The sequence below is a fragment of the Eufriesea mexicana genome, unplaced genomic scaffold, assembly GCF_001483705.2.
Source record: "Eufriesea mexicana isolate 0111107269 unplaced genomic scaffold, ASM148370v2 scaffold2458, whole genome shotgun sequence".
In the NCBI taxonomy this organism is placed as follows: domain Eukaryota; kingdom Metazoa; phylum Arthropoda; class Insecta; order Hymenoptera; family Apidae; genus Eufriesea; species Eufriesea mexicana.
Genome location: NW_016910551.1, coordinates 337,650 through 361,799, shown reverse-complemented (window position 1 = coordinate 361,799; position 24,150 = coordinate 337,650). Strand labels below are relative to the sequence as shown.

Sequence of the window (24,150 nt, the reverse complement as noted above, 5' to 3'; positions counted from 1 at the left end):
ATTATTTATTTATTTATTATTATTATTATTATTTCAATTGCTATGTCGCTTATATAAAGGTAAGATAATACTCTAGTAGCGAGGGAGGCTGGGTGGAACGGGCACGCCGTTTCTATAATACTATCATCTAAGTAGAGTTCCGCGGCAAATCGAGGGACACGTGACCACTCACCCTGTTTTTCTCTTTATTTATTATGTTTTTTTTTCTTTTTTCTTTTACTTTTTTCCTCCAGTTTCTTTCTCCCTCTCCCTCTCTCTCTCTTTTTCTAATCTCTCTTCTCTCGTGCGACGTGTGTGTGTGTGTGTGTGTGTGTGTGTGTCTGTCTGTCTGTGTGTGATGAGATCGGCTGTCTGTCCGTTGGTAGTTGTACGTAGGTGTGACATGTGACCGCGTGTCCTATGTATGCGCGTATCGCGCTGTGTATATGCGTGTATTTGTGTGTGTGTGTGTGTGTGTGTGTGTGTGTGTGTGTGTGTGTGTGTGTGTGTGTGTGTGTGTGTGTGTGTGTGTGTGTACGTAACATGCGTACGTAACGCGTGTACGAGTGAGCGTGTACAGGGCTATAAGTTACGTCAAGTATGGGCAATTCTCCGGTAATCGTTTTCACTGCGATTATGTAAGGACAGGCTCGCAGGTCCCGGAAGTGCATCGAGTCGATACATCCGGCGATAGTGCGCTGCTTCCGCGAAAAGTTTTCACTTGTCATGAGATAAAACGAGTGACCAGAGAAGAATAGATTATACTCCAAGGATACATTGCCACCTGTTATGGTTGGCCTCGAAAGTTATTAGCGGAGAAACTTTGGAAGCTCGATTATCGACGGATGCACGGCCTATCCCTCTCTACGCTGCTCTTGATTAGTCGATTCGTCGCTTACCGAACGCACACCGTGGCGACCACGTGACCTAACCTGTACGCGATTCATCGTCCAGACTCTTTTTCTCTTTATAAAACCTACGAAAACATTTTACGTATGTCTTCCGAGATTCTTGCTCTTCGATCACTGTGTGTATGTGTGTGTGCGTGTGTGTATGCGCGTGTGTGTGTATATACGTTACGGAGAAGAAAAATAACAGTTTGCTTTCCGTTCTCTCGAGTCTTGTTGGCACGATCAGCTGTTCGTGCGCCGCCATGTTTGAGCGGGGGTCACGTGGTCGCGGGCGACACGAAGAGCGTAACGATCGAGAGAGCGAATGAACTCTGCCGCGACTGCGCACTAGGCGCATCCGAAAGCGCGTGTATATATCTGTGCCGTGGACGGAAATCGGGCCTGGTAATTTCCATAAAACGTTCAGAACGATAAATAGGACGTTTACGATGATTGGTACCGCTTTCTAAATAAAAATATATAGAGCTCGTAAAAATTTTATTTATCAGTGTTTTGCAAGCACCCTTGATATATAGTGTTTCATAATGTTCCGCGGGGAATGACGCGATAAAAATTACCATCCCCGAGCCCTGTCCGCGGCCCCCTGTTCTCTCGTTCACCGGCGGTGAAAGAAGGATAACGCATATAAAAATATCCGAAAAACTATCCAAGTGTCCGAGAGTTCTCCCCCTATTTCGTGTTTGTTCCGATGAGCGCTGACTCTCACCGTGGATTGTCAATCATATAAAAAAATAACATCTACGCTAATTAAAAGGTCCGCGATGAAACCGCGATATCTGATTCGAGATTATAATTCGTCCATTCCATTATCTAGACTGCCTTCGATTCAAAAAGAATTTGTAGAAAAATACGAATATACCGTGATGAATACAATCAGCGAATGGAATGTTATTGCAATGAAACGTTATTGCAATCGATACGAAACGCGCTATATATCTTCAGCCTAATTTTCCTTCTTCTCCTTCTGCGAGCAAAGCAGCATCTCTCTCTCTCTCTCTCTCTCTTTCTCTCGGTGGTCAACAGTCCCGCCGCCATCGCCAAGGTATCGAACGGTGCGCGCGTGAAACTTTTCCCGATAGTTCGAAGGCAACCCCATAAACGGCAAAGCCAAACGAATCCTTCTTCCACGAACAAAGAGAGCCTTATATGTATATATATGACCATTCCTCTCCGTCACGCGACAGCTCGACGCCCGTTTCCCCGTCGGACGCGTGACAGATCGCGTCAACGAACCTGCGAGCCTGATATCTCTACTACGTATGCATATATTGAGGGTAAAAGTATGAAAACGATGACAATGAATGAGCGAGTAATGTTTCTCCTCTCTCTCTCTCTCTCTCTCTCTCTCTCTCTCTCTCTCTCTCTCTCGCCCTTTCTCTCTCTGCCTCGCATGCACGCACTCTCTTTCTCACGCACTCATTCGCTCACTCTTTCTCTCACGCAATCTCTCTCAATCTCCCGTTCCATATATATTCTCGTTAGAACTTAAAAGCTGACTTCGTTGTATTCGGTCGGCGGGAACGACGCGACAAGTTAGCATTTATATCGGGGCATTCCCGGCGCGTAGAAGAGGTTATTGGCAGCAGTGGAATTGAGACATTGTGCGCGTCCGTTCCCCCGACGTCGCGGCGGCATAGGTGCGCGAACCGGGGGATACGAGCTTATACGGAAAATTCGGGGGTGGGCGTTCTCCGGCGCCGTCGTTCCTGGATGAGCCGCCAAAAGTCGAAGAGCAGACATGTCAATGGTGTGAGAATCGGTATACAGCCGCTGTACCAGGTGCCGCGACGCAGACAGGAGCCTGAAGGATCTCCGGGTTGGCTGGAGTCGGTGCTTAAGAGAAGATACGAAGCGCCTGTAAAACGGGCCTGGAGCAGACGGGGCAGCTGGGGTCGGAACTCTCGCAGACCCGGTTGCCGCAGTCCAGGCAGAAATGATTGTGTCCGCACGGGACCAACGCAGCGGTGACCTCCTTGTCGCCGCACACCACGCATTCCCGTCGTCCGCCGCCCAACAGCGAGTCCGTGGGTGACGTCGGGCTCGTGGACGCTGGTGGTGATGGCCTGGAGGGTAGCGCGACGCTGGGGAACGACCAGATAGAGGAGGCTGAGGCTGGCTGAGACTCGAACGACGGCGACTCGCCTAGACCCTCGTCCCTTTCCATCCCTGCGCCCCAGATCGCCACGAGATCGTTCAGTCCAGGTGCACCGGAACTGCTGGACGAGCTGCTGCAACTTCCGCTGCTGGAGAACGCGCCGCTGGACCCGTTCGAGCCATTCGAGCCGTTCGAGCCCGGTGCGTCGAGGCAACCGAGGATCGAGCCCAGGCCACCGCGACAGAGCACGCTTAGCAGTTCCGAATCGTCGAGGGCGGTTCCTGAGCCGGTTCTAAGTGCTATGTGTGCCTCGATCTCGCGTCTCGCAGCCTCCACGCTCTCGGGTAGTCCGGTCACCTCGAACACCGGCTCCTTGTCGCGACTCGGCGTCACTATGTAGGTGTGCGTCTGATGCTGGATTCTCTTGATGGTCGCGCCTTTCGGCCCGACGACCAGGCCCACCACTCTGTACGGCACCCGTACCAGAGTCGTCACGTGGCCCGGCACAGACGCCGGCGGCCCAGGTGGTGTGCCCATTATCGCGCCCAGCGAGCACTTGCGCGTCGCCCGGATCTGAGAGAAGTGCTCCGCCGCTGACAGGATCTCGCGTTTTGCACGGGCCACGTCCTCCTTGCGCCCTGTTACCACGAACACCGGCTCCTCGCCGCGCACCGGGGTCTTAATGTAAGTGTTGGTCTTCGCTCGCAGTGCTTTGATTTTACAACCTGCAATCAAACGGGAACGATCGTTTAGATACAATTTTCTGCGAAACAAGTACCAGAGTGTAGGGCTTTTTTTTACACCGATAGTGGAGTAATTGCACCGCTCGGTTCCAGCGTAATTCGCCTTGCTTTCCGTCTTTAATCTCTATATCGTTATTCACCCGTAATCGATGACCAATTTTTCAGCAAATTCTCTGTTCTCTGTAAAGCCGAGATCCAGAAAATTGCTCCTTTTGCCTTTTTAATCGGACAACGTGTAAAATTACCCGCTTATCTTCTCGTCCCAACGTCTCGAGAGCGGTCGCTCTGATTGAAATTGAAACGACCGATGGGGCAAGGATTGTTACTTACAAGTGTGAATGATACGTCTGTGTCTATGCACAGTGTGCATTACGACGAAAATAATATATTGCATTTATTATTCACCGATATTTGTACAGGCAGATATTAAACATTTGTATTCGCTGTTTCTGATACGTAAAATAGTGTGCACAGCGAGAGGGAAGTGTCGGGATTTTAGTAGAAAAATTAGAAAATTTTATATTCGTTAGAACATGCACCATCGGTAGGTATAATGTCAGTTAAAAGCATCGTTAATTAAATGGCAAAGCGTTTCGACGTAATATCGACCCACCGAACACACTAGCGCCGCCACGGTCTACATCTCCAGTGATTACCGTACACTCGCTGCGGATACCCCACCCCTCCTTAAACGCTCGAGTTTAATATTTATATACTGCTTATTAAACAAGTATATACTGGGTAGTCCACCAAAATCTGCAGTTGCATTACAAAATACCTCGAACAAGTAATTGCAGGCTACGAAGAAGAATACCCCGACGGTATTTTATCTCCGTGCATATCACGTGCACGGTATAATTGGTTTTCTTGTACCAAGAAAGAAGCAGAGCGAGGAATATCTAACAAAACTGCGCTACTGTTCTTCAAAACACGTGTCCATCACACAAACTGCTGTATGGGCTAGGCTATTCCACGTCTCAAACACTAGGTTATTCAACCCTTAGCTACTTTATCTATCTATCTCTAGCTGGGCAAGCTATACCCACGTTTCAACTGACTTAGTCACTTCTCTATGAACCACTTTCTGTATTAAAAACATTGACACGGCTAAAATCCAAAACTATCCAACCCTTAGTCACTTATATCTAAGGGTTTTCTAGCCAGGAAAGCTGTACTGGATCCAAAAGACATCGTCCTACCAAACAGCGTCAGGTAACTTATTCCCAGCTCTATGGACGACTTTCTGTTTTAAGAACATTGACACAGCTCACATACTAGAACTATGCAACCTTTAACCACTTGGTGTAGGGATTTTTTAGTTAGGAAAGCTGAACTGTAACCAAAAGACATCGTGTTTAGGTAACTTATTCCCAGCTCTATGGACGACTTTCTGTTTTAAGAACATTGACACAGCTCACATATTAGAACTATGCAACCCTTAACCACTTGATCTAGGGATTTTTTAGTTAGGAAAGCTATACTGTATCCAAAAGACATCGTGTCCCACCAAATAGCTTTAGGTAACTTACTCCCGCTACCTTTATTGACCACCCTGTCTTCTGAACACTGACACAGTTCAAATACTAGCACTGTGCAACCTTTAACCACTTGGCCTAAGAATTTTCTAGCTAGAAAAGCTGTATTGTACCTAAAAAACATTGTCCCACCAAATAGCCTTAGGTAACTTACTCCCACTACCTTTATTGACCACCCTGTCTTCTGAACATTGACACAGCTCACATACTAGCACTGTGCAACCTTTAACCACTTGGTCTAGGGATTTTTTAGTTAGGAAAGCTATACTGTATCCAAAAGACATCGTGTCCCACCAAATAGCCTTAGGTAACTTACTCCCACTACCTTTATTGACCACCCTGTCTTCTGAACATTGACACAGCTCACATACTAGCACTGTGCAACCTTTAACTACTTGGTCTAGGGATTTTTTAGTTAGGAAAGCTATACTGTATCCAAAAGATATCGTGTCCCACCAAATAGCCTTAGGTAACTTACTCCCACTACCTTTATTGACCACCCTGTCTTCTGAACATTGACACAGCTCACATACTAGAACTATGCAACCTTTAACCACTTGGTCTATTGATTTTTTAGTTAGGAAAGCTGTACTGTATCCAAAAGACATCGTGTTCCACAAAACAACCTCAGGTAACTTACCCTCAGCTCAATGGACCACCCTATCTACTAAACACTGACACAGCCTCAAATACTAAAACCATCTAACCCTCAACTACTTGGTCCAGAGAGATCTCCTAGCTACGCAAGCTATACCCACGTCTCTTCCAATCATCCTGGTATCCAAAAGAACTCAACCCATCTCACGAACAGCCTCAGTTAATTTGCTCCCACCTCTCTGAACCATTCTATCCCAGAAACGTCGACAAATCTCAAACTCTAAACTATCCTACTACCCTCAGGCACTCGATCCAGCGATCTCCTAGTTAGACAAGCCCTATCCAATTGGTATTAAAAAAAATCTGCAACCTTCCGTAAGATCAGGCCCACTGGGCTCGTACAGTAGATGCTTCACGGTCTCCCGGGTCGGCAGACCCGGAGCCATTGTCATGACGCAATTGTCTGTACGCGGTGAACAACAGACAACAAGGCGCGTAGCGAGATCCGCGGCGGTACGAAAAAGGAGAAGCTGGCAGAGCGGTGGGACGCGGCGGAGAAGGAAGAGCGACGCGAGAGAGAGAGAGGCAGAGAGAGAACAGGGTGCAGGAAACTGGAAGGAAGGAGGTCCCGACCCGGTCTGGTCCTCGGTCTCGCAGACTCTCTGGCCTTGAGCCGGCGCAATGCTAGCAATGCAGGTGAACCACTCCTCTCCCTTTCCTTCTTTCGCGCTCGACCACCTTCTGCGTCCGTCTCCGTCCCGGCGCGTCCACCTTTCTCCATCCCGACGCTATCCTTCGCGGTCCTCATCCTCCGCGCCCCCTCCCTCTCTCTCGCTCCAACCTCCCTTTCGTTCCGTTCACTCTCTCCTCCGGCGCACCAACCGAACGCGACACACGCGGCTGAACACCCCGCTACCAGCCGATCGCATACCTTCCTCTCTGCTTTCCGTTTCCCTGCCGCCATGCCACGCCGAGCGTTCGCTGCGCCGCTTTTTAATTGCGTCTATCGACTACGTACATAGCCCGCGATCGTTAATCACCCGGTGATTTTGAACTTGCGGCAAGGTAGCAGAGCGTGACCGGTTTTTGTCGCTCATCACGACGAGACCGGAGCGGGATTTCGCTCGTGAGGTTATGTTTCATCGAGTGTCTCGACGGAGACGTCCACCATGCAAGGGGGCAATTGGCTCGCAGATTTTTGACAATTGTAGGAAATTATTTGCGACTTTTCTTATTTTTATTAGTTAAATTAGTTAGATTAATTACATGTACAGTACCAGGCAAAAGTTTGAGTACGTGTATTAATATGAGAAGTATATACACATTTTAAATTTTGTATACCATTGATACCCTTAACACTTTGCACTCGAAAGGCGCCATTTAATAAAATTTCGAAGATCGATATTCATAAATATGTGAAATTTTAGATAATGTGACTGTGTGCGAGGTATCGAAATGAAATAATTCTACGTGTTAATTATCATAGGATTTATTGTTCCTGCTCAGAAAAATATCGTCAGCTTTGTAACAGGAAATCATTGAACTCCTATTCTTCTTTGGCCAAAGAATCGTCGAGTGTAAAGGATTAATAAAATTGATGTTTGTCGAATTTTAACTTGGTTTTGAATTTTAATTTGAATTTTAATTTATTTAATATAACAATTTTCTCAGGATTTTCTCAAAATTAAGAATTACATTTTCATTTTAACATTTGCTGATTATAGTTGTTTGCAATAAGATTGATATTAACTTTTACTTGTACTGTACTTGTATAATATTGCAGGAATATTGATATCTATGAAAAATAAAACTCTGTGTTTACTTAATTTCCATACTGTACTTTAATTAATATCATTGATGTACAGGTTATCCAATTTCAATTTAAACGCTAAAATATGTGAAAAATTAACTTTCTCGAAGAAGGAAATAAATTCAAACAAAAACTGTAATAGCAATACCATTCATTTCTAATTTGCTGCACACATTTAACCTTACTCAAAGGTCTGTGTGAGATTGCTTTTACGGAATGTGTCATTAGCGAGGATATGAATGTCTGCATGGAAGGATGAGAGATTATTAGGTTAGGTATCCATTAGTTCATAGGTTTAAGTTGGCAACACAGTGTGGGATATGAGGATGGGAGATTATATAGAGATTATACGGTATACAGTATATAATAAACATAGAGAGTATGTAGAGAATATATAGAGAGCATATAAGGTATATAGAGAACATATAAGGAATATAGAGAGCATAGGCAGAGTATATAGAGATTATATGGTATATAGTAAACAATAAATATAGAGAGTATATAGGAAATATAAAGAATATATAAAGAATACTGAGAGAGTAGACAGAGTATATAGAGATTATATGGTATATAGTATACAATAAATATAGACAGTATCTAGGGAATATATGGAGATCATATAGGATATATAGAAAATATATAAAGAATACAGAGAGAGTAGACAGAGTATATAGAGATTATATGGTATATAGTATACAATAAATATAGAAAGTATATAGGGAATATATAGAGAGCATATAGGGTATGTAAAGAATATATAGAGAATATAGAAAGATTAGATAGAATATAATGAGAATATACAGAGTGTATATAGAGTATATAGAGTGTATATTGAGTATACACAAGGATACAAAGAGTGTGTAGATATACAGAGGGAGTACAGAGAGTATATGGAGAGTATAGAGAGTGCATAGAGAATATGCAGAGAGAGTATATAGAGTATACTGAGTATATAGAGTATACAAAGAGTATACAGGGAGAGTATATAGATTATACAGAGTATATAGAGAGTACATAGAGAATATACAGAGAGAGTATAGAGAGTATAGAGAGTATATAGAGAGTATATAGAGAATATATACAGAGTATATAGAGAGTATACCGAGTATATAGACTATATAAAGAGTGTACAAAGAGTACACAGAATATATAGTATGCCAGTATATACAGGCACTATAGAGAATATATACAGAGTATACATAGAGTATCCTGAGTATATAGCGGGTATACAGAGCATATAAGGAGTATATACAGAGTACATACAGTGTATATAAAATACACAGGGACTATATACAGGAAAACAGAGAATGTACAATATATACACGAGTGCCCCCAAAGGTGCACCTTCCTCATCCCTCATCATCGCAACGCAAATTAGCGAGTAATAAACGCGTCTTCCTCAACTATTGACTCAGCCTGCCATATTCTCCCACAATATCAACCCGCGCCTAATTTCCCTGAATACATGCCCGGGATTTCTCCCCTCGCAAAAAAGACCTCGTTCGCGAAAAAGAAGCAAGAAGCCCTCTCTCTCTCCCTCTCTCTCTCCTATAAAACATTCCGACTCCATAATCCCAGTTACGCCTAACCCCTAGTTAAAAGGAACTGCTTCGATTGCCGACCCCGAAGATCGACCGCGCCCGCGACGCGAGACCATCACGAAACAGCCTACTATCGATCCTACCTTCCCACAAAGCAAAAGGGTCATCAGATAGCGACACGCAACTCCATTTACTCGATCAAAACCGGACAGCATTTTTACCCGTTCGCCAGAGCGAGACCGAGACAGCCAAGCAGAGAGAGAACGAGAAAGAGAGAGAGAGAGAGAGAGAGAGAGAGAGAGAGAAAGAGAGACAGTGAGGAAGAGAGTGAGGAAGAGAGGAAGAGAGAGAGTGAGAGAGAGAGTGAGAGAGAGAGAGTGAGGAAGAGAGGAAGAGAGAGAGAGAGAGTGGGGAAAAGAGAGAGAGTGAGGAAGAGAGAGAGAGAGGTCGCTGTGAGAGATAGAGAGTGAGAGAGAGAGAGATAGAGAGAGAGAGGTCGCTGTGAGAGATAGAGAGAGAGGAAGAGAGAGAGTGAGGAAGAGAGAGAGCGAGGAAGAGAGTGAGGAAGAGAAAGAGAGAGAGAGAGAGAGAGGGAGAGAGAGAGGTCGCTGAGAGCGTTCTCTGGCCGACGTTTAGACGTTTCCCTTGGTCGGCTACGTAAGTCCTTGCGCGACGCGACAATGTCACGGGCGTCCATGGCTCTTCAGGGACGGTCGCTGCGGCACAATCTTGACATCGATACGGCCTTAGCTGTGCACGCCACGACGCGGTCCGAGGCGCTCAAACGCGAGAGGAAAGGGACACGAGCCGCGACGCGAGGTCGTCTCGGGGGCGCGAGCGTAATTGCGACCATAACCAGCCAGAGTGTGCCACCTCTTCTCCGCGGAATTCCAAGAACGGAGCCCCGGGAATTTTCAAAAACCCCAACGCCCCACCACCACACGGCCCTGACGTCCTCAGCCATGCGGGGAAACCGCGTAATAGCCGCTCGAGTCGTAGCCACTGGGACCTACGGGGCATCGGGGAATCAGATTCAGGGAATCCGGTCGTGTTCGTTAGCTGAAACCATTTTTCTCTGGCCCCCTCGCTTCCAGGTCGTTCACACTTTGGGGTTGCACGATAGGGTGCTTTTCTTGGCTATAGGGGTTGAACAACGTTCCATCTTGGCTCCCTAGATTGATTGACGCATCTCACAACTGAGAACTCGGTCACTTGGAACTCGGACCAATCGTAATATCTAGCTATGTGTAATATCTAACGAATAATATCGAATAATAGCTGATGACAGCTGATAATTGATACCTAATGATGGATAACTATCGAGTAATAACGGATAATAAAGTAATAGATCTTGGTATTATACTTGTGAGACCTTTGACAGTTAGATGACAGGGAATTGGAATCGAATTAGGGTGGTTATTAAGTTGCAAAAGTATAGTGATTTTGGTAGCGCTCAGTATTTTCTAAAAACGTGTGCAACTGCTTTTGGGATAGGAGGAAACGTGATAATGATCATGTGTTGCTTGCAACACTGTTTGCGTTAAACTTAGCTCGATTTAGGCCAATGTCCGACACTCGCCTGTGCACGGATATAGCAATTGAATTAGCGAACTATAATAGTGTATGCTACGTCAGAGGATGGATCTACATGTTCATCAGGATGAATGATACTACGAGACACAGGGATTTCCTTCATATCAAATATAGCTTCTCGCGAAAATTCTCTGTCAATTTCGGATGACAGAACGTACTGACAGAAAAGGAAACTTGATCACGTCATCAGATGATCCTCCTAGGCTACTCTCTGATATCAGTGGTGTGTTTTAATATAACATAATTCGGTGCAACATCGAAAAATGTCAAAAACTGATGTCAACTATTGCCTGTCATGTGGTGTATTTGATAACATCGTTGAATATTTTGACAATAAGCATTTGTTCTAACACACCAGGTGTCAGAATTTAGGGATACAAAGCAGAATTTGAACAGCAACACCAACTATTGGCTATCTTCTGTCAAGTGTGCTGTCAATGTTATATTCTAGCACACCGAGTGTAATAATTTTCAAAGATGAACACCAATTATTGACTATCTATCCTCTGTCATGTCTGCTATCATTGTTATATTCTAACACACCGAGTGTAATAATTCTCGAAGATAAACAACAACTATTGGCTATCTTCTGCCATGTCTGCTATCATTGATATATTCTAACCTAGTGTAATAATTTAGGGACGAGAAACTGAAGAAGTGGAACATTGACACCAATCATTGGCCATTCTCTGGCACACGTCTAATATCATCGTTTCCTAACAATAAGCATATACTCTAGCACACCAAGTGTCATAATTTAGAGATATAAAACTGAAGGAATCGAAGATCAACATTCTTTACTGTCCTCTGACATGTCTGACATAGTAGTTATATTCTAACACACCTAGTGCCATAATTCCTTGATGAAAATCTCAAAAAATGGAAGATCAACATCGACCATTAGCTACCCTCTGTCATGTCTAATATCATTAACATATTCTAACACACCAAGTGTCATAATTTAGAGATTCAAAACTGAGGGAATCGAAGATCAATGTCAATTCTTTGTCATCCGTTGCATGTCTGACATAGTAGTTATATTCTAACACACTTAGTGCCATAATTCCTTGATGAAAATCTCAAAAAATGGAAGATCAACATCGACCATTAGCTACCCTCTGTCACGTCTAACATCATTACTATATTATAACACACCAAGTATCATAATTTAAAGACAAAACTGAGGGAATTGAAGATCAACGTCCATTCTTTGTCATCCTCTGACATGTCTGACATAGTAGTTATATTCTAACACACTTAGTGCCACAATTCCTTAAGGAAAATCTCAAAAAATGGAAGATCAACATCGACCATTAGCTACCCTCTGTCATGTCTAATATCATGATTATATTCTAACACACCAGGTATCATAATTTAGAGATATAAAACTGAAGGAATCGAAGATCAACATTCTTTATTGTCCTCTGACATGTCTAACATCGTCGTTCCATTCTAACACACCTAGTATCATAATTCATTCGCGAAAATCTCAAAAAATGGAAGATCAACATCGACCATTGTCTATCCTCTGTCATGTATAACATCATGATTATATTCTAACACACCAAGTGTCATAATTTAAAGACTCAAAACTGAAGGGATCGAAGATCAACGTCAATTCTTTGTCATCCATTGCATGTCTGACATAGTAGTTACATTCTAACACACCTAATGTCATAGTTCATTCACGAAAACCTCAAAAAATGGAAGATCAACACCAACCATTGGCTACCCTTTGTCACGTCTAACATCATTACTATATTGTAACATACTAAGTGTCATAATTTAAAGACTCAAAACTGAAGAAATCGAAGATCAACGTCAATTCTTTGTCACCCTCTGACATGTCTGACATCATTACCATATTCTAACACATCAGGTATCTTAATTTAAAGACTCAAAACTAAAGAAATCGAAGATCAACACCAATAATTGGCTACCCCTGTCAATCTGCCATCATCCATGCGCCCTAACATTAAGCATACCCTCTACCACACCGAGTGAGATAATTCAAGTGCGCAGAACGGAGAAACAGGGGACCACCCTAGAGCAGATGCAGAGGTCAGTCCCAGCGTAGTGGCTAAATGCGTGACACTGGGCCGGGTCTTGTTGGGAAAATGTTTCATAACGGAGTGCACGCATGTCCTCCAGCCCGTAAGGGTAAATCCTGTTTCAGTTTCATCGATCACGCTTTATTTTCGGAACCCATTGTACCCAACCTTCTTTCTTCCTACCAGCCGGTTCACCTTCGACGATTATATTCATTCAGCGCTCATACCTCGCCACTCGCCGGACTTTTTTTCCCGTTTCACCACCGAATCCCTCGCTGGTGGACCGAATGGAACCCCGTTTTGCGGTTCCATCTTCTCTGAATAAAGGGACGAACGGGCCCGGTGGGCCTCTCGGTGGGCCCGCGTCGGAACGCAGAACTTTCGAGAATCCTCGCACGAACTGGGCAAAGGTAGCCCCCGATGCAAGCAAATTGCAACCTTCTCGCAATTTTTGCATCGCAATTTTAACAACGCAATGCTATCTACGCTGTATGCACATATATAGGGTGACCAAAAGCAAACAGAGCGGCTCGTGATAACTGTAAACAGTTTAATATCTCGAAAATTGTTTAATCGATTTTAATCGTCCTGGACTTGGATTTTATAGACTGGAGTGACCAGTAAATGTAGATTAGGGTGAATTAACAGGCTGACATCTGGAAATTGGACGCGTCGCGAGCCTCGGAAGCAGGGGTGAGGATCTTAGCCACGCCACTCGTCCCATTTTCTTCCTTCACGCAGTAAATCCTTCTCAAGGATTCGATATCGCGACGCCGGAGTGTATTTCAGGACGAGTGCCGATGCGTTTGCCAAGACTAGACTCTGCTCTTCCTTGCTAATCGAGGTTATGAGAGTCTGGACCAAAGGGTCTCCCCTATTTTCGGGGTCGAAGAAACGGGATTTTCAGGAATTTTTTCCTGGAAGATCGTAAGAGTTCTGGATGTACGAGTTTCGCTGTATTCTTTGTGTATCTTTGAAGTGTGTGAAGGAATATTTGCAGATGGGGAAAATGAAAATTGACGAAGTTATGGTGCAATAAGTATGGACTGGTTTTAGATACGTATTTCGACGGCTGTGACGCGGTTTGCAATGGCTGTTTCGTTTGTTTGGGAAAGTACGAGATATAATGGTAGAGCAATTTGTTTAATGAGGATCCAATTATTATTATTCGAATACGATAGTAAGATGGAGGAGAATTGGGGAAAGTCGGTGGAAAAATTTCACGAGTTAAATAATACGCGATTTCCCAAAACTCGAAATTACTCTGCGGACTTTATTATTCGAATCCGATAGGAAAATGGAAGAAAATTGGGGAAAATCGGTGGAAAAATTTGACAAACCGAGGCATATACCATTTCCCGAAAATCAGAAAAGTAATACGCAATTTCCTGAAGATCGAAATTTCCCTGCGGAGTTTACTATTGGAATCCGATAGGGAAATGGAAGAAAATTCGAGAAAATTGGTGGGAAAATTTCGCAGGCTAAGGAATAAACCATTTCCCAAAACTGGAAACCGCTCTGCGGATTTTACTATTGGAATCCGGTAAGAAAATGGAAGAAAATGGAAGAAAATGGAAGAAAATGGAAGAAAATTCGGGAAAGTCGGTGGAAAAATTTCGCAAGGTGAGTAATATATGCGATTTTCCGGAGACTGAAATTTCTCTGCGTACTTTACAATTGGAATCCGATAGGAAAATGGAAAATAATTGGAGAAAATTGGTGGAAAAATTTCGCAAGCTAACGCATACGTGATTTTCCAAAACTAGAAACTCCCATGCATACTTTACTAATCGAATCTAATAGAAAAATAAAAGAAAATTCGGGAAAATTTTCGCAAACTAAGGATTGCACGATTTTCTAAAATTCGAAACTTTCTTGTATACTTTTCTATTGGAATTCAATAGGAAAATGGAAGAAAATTCGAGGCAAGTCGATGGAAAATTTCGCAAACCAAGAAATCCGCGATTTCCCAAAACTCGAAACTCCTCAGGGTACTTCATTATTAGAATTCGATAGGAAGATGGTAGAATTGGGAAAAGTCGGTGGAAAATTTTCGCAAACTAAGAAATATACAATTTTCTAAAATTCGAAACTCTCCAGCATACTTTACTACTGAAATCCGATACGAAAATGGAAGAAAATTCGGGAAAGTCGATGAAAAATTTTCGCAAACTAAGAAATACGCAATTTTCTAAAATTCAAAACTCTCCAGCATACTTTACTATTGAAATCCGATAGGAAAATGGAAGAAAATACGGAAAAATCGATAGAAAATTTTCGCAAACCACGAAATCCGCGATTTCCCAAAACTCGAAACTCCTCAGGGTACTTCATTATTAGAATTCGATAGGAAGATGGTAGAATTGGGGAAAGTCGGTGGAAAATTTTCGCAAACTAAGAAATATACAATTTTCTAAAATTCGAAACTCTCCAGCATACTTTACTATTGAAATCCGACACGAAAATGGAAGAAAATTCGGGAAAGTCGATGAAAAATTTTCGCAAACTAAGAAATACGCAATTTTCTAAAATTCAAAACTCTCCAGCATACTTTACTATTGAAATCCGATAGGAAAATGGAAGAAAATTCGGAAAAATCGGTGGAAAATTTTCGCAAACCACGAAATCCGCGATTTCCCAAAACTCGAAACTCCTCAGGGTACTTCATTATTAGAATTCGATAGGAAGATGGTAGAATTGGGAAAAGTCGGTGGAAAATTTTCGCAAACTAAGAAATATACAATTTTCTAAAATTCGAAACTCTCCAGCATACTTTACTACTGAAATCCGATACGAAAATGGAAGAAAATTCGGGAAAGTCGATGAAAAATTTTCGCAAACTAAGAAATACGCAATTTTCTAAAATTCAAAACTCTCCAGCATACTTTACTATTGAAATCCGATAGGAAAATGGAAGAAAATGCGGAAAAATCGATAGAAAATTTTCACAAACTAAGGAATACGCAATTTCCCAAAACTCGAAACTCCCCAGAGTACTTTACTACTGGAATTCGACAGGAAAATGGAAGAAAATTGAGGAAAATCGGTGGAAAATTTTTGCAAACTATAGAATACGCAATTTTCCAAAACTCGAAACTCCCCAGCGTACTTTACTACTGAAATCCAATAGGAGGATGGTAGAATTGGGAAAGTCGTTGGTGAATTTTCGCGAATATCGTGGAATTTCGCGATCGAATTGGAAATCGCGCGATATCGCATGCCGATGACTAGGTGCACCGAGCAGGCGTGTAGTAGCGATAAAACGCTGCGGGGGAAAGTCGGTCGTAATTCTAGCTGGCAAATTGTTAAGACGAGCTCGCCACGGCACAAGGGTAACCATTATTATCCGTAATCTGAAGAGGCATAAATTTGCCCAAGGATACAGCGGCAAGGTGCCTGCGGCCGGCCGCAGGGTAGCCGAGAAGAAAGACGTAGAAATCGAGGGGAATAAAAATTAGAGGGCAGGTTGGTCTGCCGAGAGCTCGCCAATGTCCCGCGGAAGCCAAGGGAATTCTCGCTGGAGCAATTAGCTTCGTGCGTGAAGCTGTTTTCTAACATCTTTTTACAAGCTTTTCAGTATTAATTGACTAATTCTTCGAATTTTATAATTTTATAATAAGTTATGAATTTTATAATGTTTTGGGATTCGATGATGTTGATGATCTTTCGATTAGGGTATCTGCGCGAAGATGGATTTGATGCTATTTGCGACTGGGTAATTAGGTACCTTAGGTAATTAGGGTACTTGGAAAATTTTTGAGGTACGTGTGAAAATTTTTGCAAAGCGTTTGTAAGACCAAATTTTTATTGATGAAAAATCCATGGGGTACAGGGAAATGGGAATTTTTCAAATTTTGTGCTGAGAAATCAAAGATTTTTCTTTAATCTGGGGTAATATTAGGGTAATAAAGAATAACGTAATTTTTGAAATTTAGAATAATAAAGGATACTGTGGTTTCGAAATTTTGAATAATAAAGAATTTTGTAATTCTTTTAATTTAGAAATTTATAATTCTTTAAATTTAGAATCTTATAATTCTTTAAATTTATAATATAAGATTTTGTAATCATTAAAATTTGGGACAATAATGAATTTTGTTATTTTTAAAATTTAGAATTTTATAATTATTTAAATTTAGAATAATATGGAATTTTGTAATGTTTAAAATCTAAGATAATAAAGAATTTTGTAATTTTAAAAATTTAGAATTTTATAATTTTTTAAATGTATAATAATATGGAATTTTGTAATGTTTAAAATTTAGGAAAATAAAAAATTTTGTAATTCTTTAAATTTATAATATAAAATTTTGTAATCATTAAAATTTGGGACACTAATGAATTTTGTAATTTTTTAAATTGAGAATAACATGGAATTTTGCAATGTTTAAAATTTAGGATAATAAAGAATTTTGTAATCTTTTAAATTTATAATAATAAGAAAAATTACGAATAAATTAATGTATAGAATTATTTTATTTGTGTTTCATGTATTACTGTATTATTTTAAATTTAATTTTGTTCCACATGGCTATTCATCATTCGAGTTGCAGAGTATTATAATAAATGGCGACTGAGAGTCGCCTGTCAAGTGCAAATAAATAAATATATATATAAACACACCCTGTAGAATTAAACATATTTCGTATTGGTTTATGTGCAACGACTATGTAATTTTCGTGCAATCGATAACAACCCGCAGAGGTGCATACTTTTATGTAAATAAATAAATGAAAAGTTAAAATCAGCTTGCTTGGGTGTGGTTAATTAATTGTATGTATCTAGAGGCACTTGATTCGTTTGTTCGATAAATAATTCATCTATGTAAATTCGGGGATATTTAATGTTAAAGGGATATTAATACCCGCGGGTAATTGCGAAAGTAGATCACGCGAAGAATTTCAAAGAAACGAACTCGTCTTATTTTCCAACCTACCCACTTACATTACAATAAATCATCAAAATGGAATCATTTTTGCCTAGTAACAAGAAATTCTATCGTTACGTCGAGTCGTTATTAATTTCTTCCTCGAAACCAAACACGTATCACTTAGACCACTCTCATAATTACACAAATACATTCATAAAGAAATATATCGATCCAAACACCACTAAAAACATCCCAAAATTAAATCAAAAAATTCCAAATAAATCCCAGACCAAATAAACCCACAGTCATTAAAAATTAAAATATTTAAAAAATTCCAAAATTGCATAAATGTCAAATAATTGCCTTCCTTCTAATTCCTCTATCACGTGAAAAGCAAAAATGCAATCATCGATGATGACTTAATCTTAATAAAATAAAAATGAATCTTAAATTTAATCTTAATCGATTAAAATAAAAATGAATTAAAACTTAGTTAAAAATAAATCGTGTATTTTCCCTCATTCGAATAATTCAAATTGTGACGATAACTCAAATTGGGTCAAAGCAGTGAACATTTTCGTCCCTGAAATTCCGCGAAATTCCTCGACAGGCATTCCAAACAATAGACCTAAGCTTTCCAAGCACACGCCGACGCATCACGCTTGCAGGATGATGTGGAACACGACGAGGAATCGCGTAATAAACCTATCGGGTACCGTTAATTGACCATAAGCTAGGCAATATAATTTGTCCAACTACTGAATAATGTATACGGATTCAGGAATGTCAAAGAGAAACGGTCGTCTCGGTGAGCTAATAATGTGTCTTGGAACGTCGCATTACAAAGTTCAACTAGATCCATAATACCGCGGAGAGTGGAGCCAGCTACCTCCTATGCATTTTCATTCTCGCAATTAGCTTCGTGTAAAGTTCATTACCCAAGCACGCGAAGCTCGTCGATATTCCCTTTGCTCGATGCGATTCGAATCGAATCGTTGACAGATTCTTGCAACTGCCAAGCTCAGGTCCACAAACATGCCTGCGAAAAGGAGCAAGTAGTGTACTGAATAAAAGTTGACACCACGTGAAAATAGAATACTGTATCAGCTTTCCAAGTATACTCGAGATTCCACGGTACCGAGTCTTCCTAACCTCATAATCCAAATCGAATCGTTGACAGATTCTTGCAACTTCCAAGTTCAGGCCTGCGAACATGCCTACGAAAAGAAGCAAGTATTGTGCCCAATAAAAACAGACAAATAAGATTCCCTATCAGCTTTCCAAGTACACTTGAAATTCCTCAATGCTGAATTTAATCGTTGACAGATTCTTGCAACTGTCAAGCTCAAGCCCGTGAACATGCTTGCGAAAAGAAGCACGTAGTGTACCGAATAAAAGGAGATACCTCGTTAAAATAGAATTCCCTATCAGCTGTCCAGGTATACTCGGAATTCCTCAGTGCCAAATCTTCCTAACCCTATAATTCGAATCTAATCATTGACAGATTCTAGCAGCTGCCAAGCTCAGGCCTGCGAAAAGAAGCACGTAGTGTACCGAATAAAAGTAGATACCTAGTTAAAATAGAATTCCTTATCAGCTGTCCAGGTATACTCGGAATTCCTCAGTGCCAAATCTTCCTAACCCTATAATTCGAATCTAATCATTGACAGATTCTAGCAGCTGCCAAGCTCAGGCCTGCGAAAAGAAGCACATAGTGTACCGAATAAAAGGAGATATCTAGTTAAAATAGAATTCCCTATCAGCTGTCCAGGTATACTGGGAATTCCTCAGTGCCAAATCTTCCCAACCCTATAATTCGAATCTAATCATTGACAGATTCTTGCAGCTGCCAAGCTCAGGCCTGCGAAAAGAAGCACGTAGTGTACCGAATAAAAGTAGATACCTAGTTAAAATAGAATTCCCTATCAGCTGTCCAGGTATACTCGGAATTCCTCAGTGCCAAATCTTCCCAACGCTATAATTCGAATCTAATCATTGACAGATTCTTGCAGCTGCCAAGCTCAGGCCTGCGAAAAGAAGCACGTAGTGTACCGAATAAAAGTAGATACCTAGTTAAAATAGAATTCCCTATCAGCTTTCCAAGTACACTTGAGATTCCTCATTGTCGAATCTTCCTAACCTCATAATTCGAATCGAATCGTTGACAGATTCTTGCAACTTCCAAGCTCAGGCCCAGAAACATGCCTGCGAAAAGGAGCACGTAGTGTACCGAATAAAAGTAGATACCTAGTTAAAATAGAATTCCCTATCAGCTTTCCAAGTACACTTAAGATTCCTCGATGCCAAATCTTGCCAATCCCATAATCCTAATCCATAACCCGACTTTCCGTCAAACTTCAAAGGACACCCTAATAACGTACAAATTTAACGTGAATAGAAGACCCAAAACTGGCTTCTTCTTCTAATCGATGCTTCCGAGGTGTCAGAGGTACCAGAAACAGATAGCAATTGACAGAAAACCAGTTAGGCCTAGAAGCGGTCACGACCCTATCCCGTTTCAGCAAAATATCACCTGCATGCAACAAATACAGGCAGATTTCTCGAAAAGCCTACAGTAAGATTAGAAGTCTATCAGTTGCGACTGGCAAAGCGATCAGCAGAGCTTGGCCTAATCGCATGCACACGTGGAGCTTGCAAACGGGCCAGACGCTCACGTCTAGCTCGAGACGTGTAGACAACGCGTGACAAGGAAGGTAAACGACGCTCGTTGAAGGGACACTTTTGTCTATGAGCCATCTCGAGTGACTTTTTCCGAGCTACCCATAGTACCCCGGCTCGAGAGCTCCTAGTCAGGAGTCACCGCGACTGGTTCTTCCCCGACACGTGAAGAGACTTCGACCAGGCGAAGTAAAAGATAGGCTCCAGAACGTCGGGAGGTTTGTCGCGAACGGACGCTGATCCTCTCGAACAGGAGACCACCGTTCTCTTGAAAGGAACTGAGGAGAGACCTTTTGGCTCACGTTTCGCCTCAGAAGTAACCGCATCTCGTCGTTGTTCCCTGTCACAAAAGGTTCGTACGAGTGGAAAACTATTTCCTCCGAGCACTCATTCTCTTGCACTGAAACGCAACGCGGAGCATCCCAAGTAGAGGAGGTGGTTTCTCGAAAAGACTGGGCGAAATTAGGAGAACTCAGAAGTATCGAAAGTATCAGAAGTCGTGTCACGTTAATGGCCCACCAATTGGCAGTAATGGTAATTGACAAACCGAGAAAAATTGGCAGCATCTTGCTCCGTGTTCCTCCGTCCACATAGTGAACCGCACCTCGTTCCATGTTTTCTTTCTCGGGGCAAAAGCTCGCGTGAAAGGGCCGAAAGTTGCCTCTACGGAGGAGCTAGTCTCTGCCAATGCTCTCGGCTCCAGTTTGGAGTCAGAGGTGGCCACGACTGGTTGTTTTTCGCAAAACGGCACGAGAACGGACACGGGCCGTCGAGTTTCCGTTTATCCAAGGTTCTCCCTCGTTCCGGAAATTCGCCTAGAGCGGATCGGGGCGGCTCGGTTGGCTAAATAACTCTGGGAAGGCAGGTGGACGAGGATCGGTATAGGCACACGGACAGGAGTGGCATTCACCGGCACAGGCGAGCGAGGCAGAGCCGGGAGGGAAGGAGAGAAGACAAGGAGGAAGAAGAGGTGGCTGTGAAGAAGACGACGACGACGAAGACGACGACGAAGAAGAAGCAGAAGGTTGCTCCTCGAAGAAGGTGGCTGTGCTAACTCGACGGCTGTAGTGGTGGTAGTTCGGATGGAGGAAGAGGAGGTGGGGCGTGGGTCGCAGACAGTTGAAGGGCCGCGGCCAAGGTGAGGTGAGACGAAGAGAAAAGAGAGAGTGAAAGAGGAAGAGTGAAAGAGACTGCATCGGAGAGAACGCGAGGCACCTTTTGCCTTTGTCTGGCTCTATCGAAGGGACCAGAAGGGACGACAGAGAGGATCGACCGGGACCCCGGAGGAGCTCGACCCGATCCTTCGTCCTTTCTTCGTCGTCGAATTCTTCTTCCCCGCCTTCTTGCCAGCCTTTTTGCACGCACCGCGAAATCGCAAAGGACGAAAAGGGAGTAATAGGTTCGGCAGAATGTTCGACTTCGGACCGAGATGAATTATGCCCGTGATTCGATCGGCCAGATACACGCTGGGATCCGAGGCTCCTCGACGGTACCGATGATTTAGCCCATCTCGTTACACCATCTACTCCGTGGTACCTCTCCCCTTCACCTCTCCAGAGGAGAGATCGTTGACGAAAAATTAAAAGGTGTATATTAGGAAGCCTAATCGACGATGCGTCGCGAAACAGGGCATCATCTTGGTTATTCCCTTGATTTCTTTCTTATTCATTCAAGGTGCCATTCACGTAGCCGATGCACGTGAGGCACGTGGTCCCTGTTCCTCGGTCGAGTACAATGCCGAGCAAAGCCCTCTCTCGGCAGAGGAGTTTGGACCTTCTATTCCCACGATACGTCACTCTCTCTCGAATGACGTTGCTGAAATCTGCAGCAGCGGCTGGTAGCAGCGGCAGCAAGCTCTCTTTCCATCCAGAGGCCGCAGGATCAATAGCTACACGCCTCTATAGCCGGCAGCTGCATTATACACGCGCTTCAGAGACTGGCGGTCATAGTGCACCGTTCACATACACATTGGTCCCGCGTTATCGACAGATTTGCAATATCCACGCTCAGGTTGCCAAGCTCGTTACTTCGATACGACCACGATTCCGAGAACCATTATCGAGCATCGATTACGCGCCCGGATTGATCGATATCGAAATTCCGATCCTCCGCGAGGCTGTGTGCACACTCGACACGGCCCTCCGCCGCTTTGTCCGTTCTGCCACGGTGAAATTCTTACGAATGGAGACCACAGACCACCTAACCTAACCGAGCCGGCCAGAAAAGGACATTTCTTCGGGAGAAACGCTGAAATCCCGCAGTTACCCGGCTTTCTCGGAAGCACGCGAGGCAGGATTTTCGAAGTGGGGGCAGCAAGAGGGGGGGAAAAAATGGTACAAGAGGGACAGGAACTCGGGGGGCCATCTGCTCGTCTTTTGCTTTAATTACAGCCACCAAATGCCTCGGCAGAGAGGCACACTCGTCTTTTCCTCGGCGACTCGCCGACGACCGTGGGCGGTATCGACGTGGTCGACCCGAAAAGGACCGCAGAGAATCGGAATCGTTCGTTTACCTCTCGTTTTACTGATTTAAACCTGGCCAACAACACGATGGACGAAAGCACCGCTCGCTTCTTTTGAAATTTAATATTTATTTTACACCACGCTCGCCCACGAATCCCTGGAATATATCTAAATAAGTCCAAAACCGTTTACGAATGTTACCTTCCGCGAGCACACCAGTACTTTATGTCAAGAATATATCTCTGTTTATCTAAATCTGCAGTCTTAAGCTTCTGTGACCCCACCGACCACTTGGACATTGCCTTTTGCGACTTAACCTCCAATTCGTGACATACCTTATGATGCGGTATTTGTGAGAATTTGTGAAATTATTTTTAGTACACGTATTATGATTTTACACGCGTTACTAATGTCTGTACGAAATCAAGTTGACACCACGTCGTCGGTTTAAGGTCAATTTAAATTGACAAAAATGTGTCGATATAAATACATGGATGTGTATTAATTTAAAAAAAAAAAGAAAAAAGGAAATGAATGTGGAATTGAATTTTGAGTAGGGTTTGCGAGTATATTCTCAACTACGAATCAGCCGAGATAAAATCAAGAGAACTGCACAAGCGATTCGACTGAATTCTTTCGTACAAAAAGCGCCGCCATTTTCGCTAATCCACTCCTTAATCATGGCCGCGACATGGCGTAATTTCCCACGACCGCCGAATGCGCCAACGACCTGGCCCAAGCCGGAAAACGAGAATTCCGAAGCCAGGAAAAAGACCGGATTACCACGGTGCTGATGACACGGAACGAATGTGAAACAATGTTCAGGTATGTACAAGAGGATCGGTCGCAACAACGCGATAAGTTTATTTAGGACTCGTGGGGCCCTTAAGTAGCGGTACCCTTTGGCGTCTCTGGACATTCGTGCGTCCGTACGTCCGCTCGTGGGGCACGAGCCGCGCGGATATCACGAGTTTCTCAGGCAGGTCAGTGAAACTGCGCCGTCAAGTTGAAGGCCAACACCCCCACAATGCAACGGCCGAGTACCGCCGCTCGCCCCACCACCGTCCGATCATCAACCACTTTATTCTCTCCTCCCTTTCCACGCCATACCGTCCCTTCCTCGTCACGTCGCTCCGCGACTCCCCCTCCCCCGCGTGGTGGCCAAGTCGCCGGAACATCCGAGGAAACTCCAATAACGCCGATAAACTCACGAGTGCTCGCTGTCCGCTGCGAAGGCTATACTGTAAAAACGAGCAGAGCCATATCTCGATCGCACTGCTGATT

At 43.1% G+C, this 24,150-nt stretch overlaps 1 protein-coding gene across 1 annotated transcript in view; it reads right to left on the bottom strand.

Moving 5' to 3' along the window:
* Positions 1-2,475: 2,475 nt before the first annotated feature.
* The window catches only part of LOC108550038 (RNA-binding protein MEX3B), a 75,275-nt gene continuing 53,600 nt past the window's right edge, over positions 2,476-24,150 (bottom strand). Inside the window, exon 2 of the mRNA XM_017903636.1 lies at positions 2,476-3,710. Within this exon, the coding sequence (XP_017759125.1) occupies positions 2,725-3,710 (986 nt within the window). The 3' untranslated portion in view covers positions 2,476-2,724. The remainder of the gene's footprint in view (positions 3,711-24,150) is intronic.